The 8,664-nt window shown below is 34.6% G+C and overlaps 2 protein-coding genes across 2 annotated transcripts; one reads left to right on the top strand and one right to left on the bottom strand.

Annotated features, from left to right (window-relative positions):
* Positions 1-2,854: 2,854 nt before the first annotated feature.
* LOC145581199 (uncharacterized) lies at positions 2,855-3,667 on the bottom strand. Its single transcript, XM_081638251.1, has 2 exons — positions 3,215-3,667; positions 2,855-3,127 (listed from the first exon to the last, which is right to left on the bottom strand). The coding sequence occupies exons 1-2, from the start codon at positions 3,665-3,667 to the stop codon at positions 2,855-2,857; spliced, it is 726 nt and encodes a 241-aa protein (XP_081494377.1).
* A 2,206-nt stretch (positions 3,668-5,873) lies between these two features.
* Positions 5,874-8,295, top strand: LOC145582255 (uncharacterized). The gene is made up of 5 exons (XM_081639266.1): positions 5,874-6,161; positions 6,251-6,508; positions 6,653-6,938; positions 7,240-7,317; positions 8,039-8,295. The coding sequence occupies exons 2-5, from the start codon at positions 6,267-6,269 to the stop codon at positions 8,093-8,095; spliced, it is 663 nt and encodes a 220-aa protein (XP_081495392.1). The 5' UTR covers positions 5,874-6,161; positions 6,251-6,266; the 3' UTR covers positions 8,096-8,295.
* The last annotated feature ends 369 nt before the right edge of the window (positions 8,296-8,664 follow it).

Raw genomic sequence — 8,664 nt, 5'->3', positions numbered from 1 at the left:
AGTAATGCCTTCAGGAAGATAGCTAATCTCCAAACCAAGAAAGTAACTTAGTTGACCAAGGTCTTAATACTGAAAGCCTTGTCAAGATAAAGCTGCTTTATACCATCAGAATCATCACCAGTTAGGATGATATCATCCACATAGACAGCAGCCAAAGTCAATAAACTAGAATTCCATCTGAAGAACAAAGAGTAGTCATTCTTGGACTACTTAAAACCCAAGACGTGAAGCTCACTGACAAGCTTAGCATACCACTATCTGGATGCCTGTTTCAGACCATAAAGTGATTTGATCAACCTGCAAACCTTGTGATCTGGATTAGGATAACCTTCAAGGACTTGCATATATACTTCTTCATGCAATTCTCCATGGAGAAAAGCATTATTGATATCAAGTGGGAACAAAAACCAACCTTTAGATGCTGCAAGAGCTACACATCTAACAGTGGCCATTTTAACCACTAGACTGAAAGTTTCAGTGAAATTTATGCCATGACTTTGATTGAAACCCTTAGCAACAAGTCTGGCTTTAAAACTCTTTATTGTACCATCAACTTTTAGCTTGATTTTGAACACCCATTTACAGCCTATAACCTTTTTACCCACTGGAAGATCCACCAAAATCCATGTTATGTTCTGTTCCAAGGCTTGTATTTCTTTGTGCATTGCAGTAACCCATCTAGGATCAGCGATAATTCTTTATAGGTGACAGGCTCAATAAGGGATTCAATTTGAGCTATAAAAGCTTGATAAAAGGCTGGGAATTCAGAAAACTAAATGAGATTGCACCAACGTGGGGTAACTGGTGTAGTATTACAGCAATATCTTTCCAGATATTTTGGTGGATATCTGGGTCTGTCTGATCTTTGCGGATCATGTATGGGATGAGAAGGATGAGGAGTATGTGGAGGAGGTGGATTGATAGAATGAGAGGTGGAATTGGATTCAGTAAAAGAAGAATAAGAAGAAGTGAGATCAGGAGTGGAGACTGAGGAATAGAGAGAAGGAAAAGAAATAAGTGAGAAGTTTGATGGAGAAGAAGAATGTGGTAGTGAATAGGTTGTATGATCATCAATGTCAAATAAATCAAGAACAGGATGATCATACCATGGAGAAAATTCAGTAACATATGGAAAGAAAAGTGGTGTGACTGTGTTTAATGTGGAATGTGTTTGGGAGGAGTAGAAATGAAAAGGGAAGTGTTGTTCTTTAAAGACAACATCTCTTGAAACATGTACTCTAAAGGCGTCCATGTTTAAGACCTTATAACCTTTATGACCAGGACTATACCCAATGAAAATATGTACATCAGCTTTTGGGTCAAATTTACTTCTCCCTTTTTTGTTTGTTGAAACATAACATAAACACCCAAAAACTCTCAAATGATTAAGATTAGGAGGAGTTTGAAATAGCTTCTCAAAAGGACTTTTATTCATTAACACCTTTAAACGCATTCAATTAATGAGATGTGCTGCACATAATACACATTCATTCCATAAAGTAACCGGGAGTTTAGATTGAAAATAGAGTGCTCTAGAGGTCTTTACAAGATGTTTATGTTTCCTCTCAACTATCCCATTTTGCTGGGGAGTATTAGGACAACTTCTCTGGTGTTCAATACCCTTATTAAGAAGAAAAATTTTCATATCTCCCTCACAAAGTTCCTGAGCATTATCACACCTTACACACTTCACAGATTTGCTAAATTGGTTTTCAACAAAAGACATAAAGTTTGAGAAAATTGATGTAACATCAGACTTATTCTTCATAAAGAACACCCAAGTCATTCTAGTAAAATCATCAACAATTGTAACAAAAAATCCTATAACCTGTATGAGTTAAATTATTTCTTTATAGGGGCCCAAATGTCAAGATGTAACAATTTGAAGGGAACATAACTTTTTATAACATTAGAATGAAAAGATTTCCTAGTATGTCTTGTAGTTGGACGTATTTGACAAAATCACCACCCAAGCAAGGTTTATTATGAACAAAAGGGAAAGAGGAGACATACTCAAGTTGCTCAATAGGCAAGTGTCCAAATCTGATATGCCAGAGCTTTGTATTATTCACATCCTCTAAAGAGCTTGAGGAAGATACAACTACTTTATTCTTAGATTGTTGTTGAACAAGTTCCTTGATGATCTGATCTTCAAGGTAGTACAGACCTCTCTTCAGTTTACCAAGAACAATTGGCTTCATTGAAGAACTCTGAAGCACACATGTATCATTAGTAAAAGTAGCAGCACAGTTCAAATCACCACAAATCTTAGGCATAGATATCAGGTTGAACTTAAAATCTTCAATATATAGAACACCTTCCAGAATAATGTTCTTAGTTAACTGAACATTTCCCTTATGAGTGATATGCACTTTTCTGCCATCTGAAATAGTGATAAAACTTTCATCTCCAAGAAACTCATTTCATGTTATGAACAAACCTTTATCATGGCCCCACTGTCTATTATCCAACTATTGATTTTAGAGGATAATAGACAAAATTTACCTGCAACATTAGCTGTCTTTCCAGAATTGGAAGAACTTGTTGCATCTGTGTTGTATGCAGTCTGCTTCTGCTTATTCATCATGTTCAGAACATGTTGTGTATGATTTGATCCAATCACCATCCTTCCTTGATCATCAAGGGTATAATCAAGCTTAGACTCAACTGAGTTAGTGGTCACTGCTGCAATTCTCTTATTCTTGTCATCATTCTTGAAATGAGGAGGGTAGCCATGAAGTTTATAACATCTATGCATACTATGACCTGGCATCTTTCAGTGGTCACAATAGTAGTTGATACCTCTCTTATCAAAAATTCCAGATTCTCTAAAAGAACCTTCGCTATGTACTCTCTAAGAAGAATTGAACTGTGATATGTTGTAACTAGAACCTCCATGATTGTTCCATTTGTCATGTGATCTGTTTCTATTGAAAGCAAGTGTCATAGCATCACCAGATTCAGGCATTTTGTTATCCTTGTTCAACTGCCTATGTTTCTCTTCTTGCATAAGCAGTCTATAAGCATGAGACAAAAAAGGTAGAGGTTGCATCAACAAAATACTGCCCCTAACAACTTCAAAACCATCATTCAACTTCATCAAAAATTGTACAAGACGTTTCAGCTGCTGAGATTTCAGCAATCATTGTGCAATATTGTAGTTGCAATTAGCACATTGACATAGAGGCAGAGGATCTACATCATCAAGCTGAACCCAAAGCCTTTTAATCTTGGTATAGAAGGTGGAAACACTATCTACACCTTGTTTGATCTCATTAATAGCCTGTTCAATAGCATATAGAATTGTACCAGACGAAGCTCCATATCTCTCTTCAAGATTCATCCAAATTTCCCTAACAGTTTCAAAATACAACACACTCCTAGCCAAATCATGATCTAATACTCCCAAAATCCACGAAATGATCATGCTATTGCATCTTACCCATGCCTTAAGCAATGTAGGATCAGCTGAAGGTTTTCCAATTGAGCTATCAACAAAGCCTAGTTTATTCTTAACTGACAAACTAATAAGCATAGACCGTTTCCAATCACTGTATCCATTTCCATCAAATTTCTCAAACACTAACTTCATTCCAGGATTATCAGAGTGATGAATGTAATAAGGAGAGGTAGGATACTGAGAGGCATCTGATGTTCTGTTTTCCATTTTTAGGTATAGAATTGAACTACGAAATGCTTCTAGTACGAAATTTTAGCTCAAGCAATTGAGGAAACAATCAATCGAAATCACAGCAATCGAACAAAAAAATTTGAATCAAATCAAGAACAAGTGCAGCAAATGAATCAGAATTGAAGAATTGAAAAGCTGATCAAAGAAGAGTGAAGAACGAAAAATCGATCGATCGAAAAAGAATCTCACAAATTTGTAGAGCTGAAACACTGAAGAACGATGAGTAGGAGAACGCAGTGAGCTATGCAGGCTCTAATACCATGTTAAGTTTTGTAAATTGAGCTAGCTTGAACAATAATGGCGGAAACTAGAGCAAAGAATCAAAACTCCATTAAAGGATTTAGAGAGAGAAATAAGAGAGAGAAAGAGAGAAGGTTCTGTAATTTGTGTAAGAATAGATTAAAGATTAATAATGAAGAAGGAAGAATATTTATACAAGCATTAATTACAACAACTTGCTTGAAATAAAACAAATACTCCAAAGTTGAGGTGGCAGGTGGTGTAACTGATCCCCTTAAATGATGGGAGTTAGTTATGTTGATGTGACATCTGTAAAGAGGCTTCCAAGAGAAGCTTTTGGAGGAGTCTCAACACTTGTTGTGGTAGCAACAAAATGAACAAATTGTGAGGGCTTTGCCTAATTTTGGCCGGAGAGTGTTTTAGGAACAAGTGAAGGATAAATTCTACCATCCTTACAAAGCTAAAGGCTGATGATGAGTTCTTAGATATCAAGATGTACGATATGACAATCACTAAGGACTGTTCTAAATTCATTGAGTTGTCTAGGTTCGTGGAATGAGAAGTAAAAGGTTAGAAGCAAGGGTTGAGAGGAGATCATCTCTTTCCCTCCAATTCATATTGTCTAGACAAGTGTTCGATACCCCCATTATCTTCTTATTTTATCAATTATTAAATTTAATTATGTTCTTTTTTTCTATTCACTTTTATATTTATTTAGGGATAGAGGATTAACTGCTATTGTTTGACTTATTTTCACTATTAAGATACTCCTTCCATTCTCAAATGATTTTCTTATTTTGAATTTTCTTATTAGAGAACTCCTGTTAAACAAAACACAAAACATATAGAAAAGAACGGAATAATAGATGTGATTTGATAACTATAGTTTTATTATTATTATTATTATTATTATTATTATTATTATTATTATTATTATTATTATTATTTTATAAAGTACTATAGTGAAGATCGATTTAATCAATCAAAACGGATGCTTTGATTTCATAATCGGTAATAGTCAAAGTTGTATATTAACATAATTTTTGGTTAGACTGTAGCAATTAAAAACATAGGGAGTAGTTTTAATATGAGTTTAATAATCCGACTTAGAATTCAAATACGGGTAAATTTTACCTAGGGCTAAGCAAAACTACCTGAAAAATCGAAAACCAGATGGTAACCATTCAGAAAATTAGGGTACCCGATCCGATAACCATAACGATTCGGGTACCCGTTTTGATAATTTATTATCGGGTATGGTTATTGGGTATTGTTTTAAAATTAACAGTTACCCGATCCGATCTGATAAGCATTTTACTTTACTTCATAATCACCTTATAATATCAATGATTAGTTATATTATTAATAATTTGCTCAAGATCATATGGTATTTTTGTTAATTAGTGTTAAATGATATCATAATAACTACATTATTAAGTTTAATTATCAATATTGGATTATGTTATTGGGTACCCGATAACCGATCCGAAGATCCGGACACCCGAAGTCCGGGTATCCGAACTTATTGATTCAGTTTATGGATATCACTTTTAGTGATTTTTGTTATCGAGTACCCAAACCGTTAGTACTAACGGTACGGATACCCGTCCCATGCTCACCTTTAATTTTACCAATTTGGGCTCTAATAATTCAAGTCCTAGATGACCCCTAAATGACTCTCATTGGTATTGTCATAGTACCAAGATGATAAAAATGTATTTTGATATTATGATAATACCAATTAGTATTATTAGAGTTTTGTAAGACTCAAAGCTACTTGTATTAGATACCAAGATATTCTCTAATGACTCTAGCATATATGTATCTAAAATCTTGGCCAATTTTAGCCCCATCTAAGCATTTGATCAAAGGAGAGGGCCCAGTAATACATCCCAAGATGTGTGCCTTAATAAGGCCCGAATGACGGTGTGTGAAGGAAACGTCTTTAATTTCTTGCCCTTTTTGCCTTTCATACATACATTCATACTCTCTAGACAAACATTTCTCTCTATTTTATTACGGAGTAACACCTAAAAGGAGAGGAAGGTAGAAAGAAAGATATGAGAAGCTTGAAAATCAAAGGTGAAAAAACCCACAAAAACAACACCAAAACCACCCCAAAAAACCTCATAAACAACAACATCATACTGCTAAAACTCTCATATTCAAACAGTAGATTGTTTTGAGTAATTTCAACTCTATAAATTCATCTACAATACTAGATCTTAAGGTAAGTACAACATATTGTTTTCTTGAATCTAATTTAATTTATGCGACTATGATTGTTTTTCATTTTCATTAACATTGAAATTATTGCAGAAAATCTATACAATTCATGGAAAGAAGAGAAGAGAAGAATCAGATTAAATCGACGGAGCCAGAATTTGTGTTACAGTGGGGGAAAAGACTTAGATGTGTTCGTGTTAAAATCCCAAATTTCTCATCAAAATCCACCGGCGGAATCCGCCAGAAAATCACATCTCGCATCGTTACAGACTCCGCCGGTGACCCTTCTTTTTCGCCCCTCAGATGCACCACAACAAACAATACAAGCACCAACCATAATCACAATCACAGGTAATGATACTGTTAGAGATATGAGATAATCAATATTATCGGAAAATATATGTGTACCACATTAGATGATAATTGGATTGATGGGTTTTATCTAGTGTTTCAAAATTTTCATTAATTTGTGTTCTTATTGGGCTTTTGTTAAAGGGGTTTGGATGCGTCGGGACATCTAAAGTCGCCGGAGAAAGAAGAGAGGTATTATACGACTAGAGGGTCAACGATTGGAGACGAGAGAGAAAATGGGAAGTCGATAATAATGGCGGAAGGAAATGGGTTTGGGATTACGGCGCAAGATAAAGGGGGTTTGATATGGCCGAAGTTGTTTATTAGTTTATCAAGTAAAGAGAAGGAAGAAGATTTTCTTGCCATGAAAGGTTGTAAACTTCCTCAAAGACCTAAAAAGAGGGCTAAATTGGTTCAACGTACTTTACTTGTAAGTTCAAACATATCAATCTTTCAATTTTATTTTTTTAATTTTTTTTTTTTAAATTTTGATTGAATTAATACTGTGGTATCAATTTTTTGAGGGGATTTTATGATTTATTTAATTCGATATAATTTGTGGAAATGATTTTGGTTATATTTTTTCGAGATTGTGTGAATTCTTATACGTGACACGCCACACCAGTAGTAGCCGTCTTGTTTGTATTGGAGGTGCCGTAACTTGATTTGGTGTATGAAATTTGTAAAAATAAGTTTGAGTTAGGCTGATTTGGTGGTATTTGGAATGGCAGTTGGTGAGTCCAGGAGCATGGTTGTCTGATATGTGCCAAGAGAGGTATGAAGTTAGAGAAAAGAAGACTCCCAAGAAGGTAATATTTCAACTATTCTATCATTTTTGCTCTTTTGTAAATCGTTTTTACAAGTAATTTTTTTTTTCAAATACAGAGTACCTTCAATTAGATGATATGTGTGCGACTTTGTGCTCCACACTCGTGGAATTTGTGCGTATGAGCAAGTATTGTAGGTTTAAGAACTACGGAAATAGGGAAACTCGGGCAGTCAAGTTTGTAACTGTGATATATGCTTATAAAACTGTAGTTTGTTTATCAAGAGTGTGTTTTAGAGATTGAAGGACTAATAGGGTGTAACATCATCGAGATTAATTTAGAGTTGGGAATTGAATTGGAACATGCTGCTATTCGTTTATCACTGTTATAAACTTGGCACAATCTCGAACTGAAACTATGTTCCCAATTACAACTAATAGGGGACCTTTTTTGGGTTAGTTGATACTTCAATGTACTGGGACTGAAACTCGATCTTGCCTTCTGATTGTTAGTTTTGTATTGGGTGTTAACTTGTTGTAACTAAATCTATGTTAATCGGGCTGCTCAGTTACAACTATAGGGGATTGTTTTTGGGTTAGTCAATACTTCGATGTACTGACACTGAAACTCAATCTTACTTTCTGATTGTATTTTTGGATGATTGGTTGTTATCCTTGCTATGATGTACTCGTTTGTAATCCAAATATTCAATGATATAATCTATCTGTCTTGATGCTGATTGAATTGCTTCGTTATGAAACAGAGACCAAGAGGACTAAAGGCTATGGGCATGGGAACGATGGATAGCGACTCGGAGTGAAGCGAGCTCCTTTCGTCGACAGCTACTGTCGTTTTGCAAAATTTAAATTAGGATATTTTGTAGATCTGATTTTTGCTTCTATGCAAATTGTATTTTTTTTTTGTTCACTAATTATTCTTCCCTTAAACAATGAATTAAGGAACAACTTCATCCATCTTGTACATATCAGTGCTTGAAAAAAAATACAAGATTTTCACTAATTGGTACTTTGGTAGTAATAGATTAATTTTTTGCTTTATGAGTTTCAAGATTTCCAAGTTCGTTATTGCCTTGCAAGAATTTTAATAACTTTGTTCATTTTATCACCATTAACCAAAAATAAATACTATCTCTGTTTCACATTTTTTGCAATTTTAAAGGTGCACGGACTCCTTAGTAAAATTGTTTGTTAGGACTTGCTCTGATCGATTGAACTGCACTGAGCTGAATTGAACTGAATTGAATTTATTGGAGTTGAATTGAATTGAATATTTTATGAGAGAGAAAAATTAAGATAAGAACTAAACTTAACTCAACTTATTGGAGCTGAGCTGAACTGAAAATAAGCTAAAAAGAATAGACCCTCAGTG

This window comes from Chenopodium album, chromosome 15, assembly GCF_948465745.1.
Source record: "Chenopodium album chromosome 15, dcCheAlbu1.1, whole genome shotgun sequence".
NCBI classification, from domain to species: Eukaryota; Viridiplantae; Streptophyta; class Magnoliopsida; order Caryophyllales; family Amaranthaceae; genus Chenopodium; species Chenopodium album.
The sequence above is the reverse complement of the archived record's forward strand: the minus strand, read 5'-3'. Positions and strand labels throughout refer to the sequence as shown.

Excerpts from the sequence above, each read along its gene's own strand:
- LOC145581199 (XM_081638251.1), bottom strand. The coding sequence starts at position 3,667 with ATGGAAAACAGAACATCAGATGCCTCTCAGTATCCTACCTCTCCTTAT. Across the intron at positions 3,128-3,214 it reads CCAAGATTAAAAGGCTTTGG|CAGCTGAAACGTCTTGTACA; the intron begins GTTCAGCTTGAT and ends CTGAAATCTCAG.
- LOC145582255 (XM_081639266.1), top strand. The coding sequence starts at position 6,267 with ATGGAAAGAAGAGAAGAGAAGAATCAGATTAAATCGACGGAGCCAGAA. Across the intron at positions 6,509-6,652 it reads AACCATAATCACAATCACAG|GGGTTTGGATGCGTCGGGAC; the intron begins GTAATGATACTG and ends CTTTTGTTAAAG. Across the intron at positions 7,318-8,038 it reads AAAAGAAGACTCCCAAGAAG|AGACCAAGAGGACTAAAGGC; the intron begins GTAATATTTCAA and ends GTTATGAAACAG.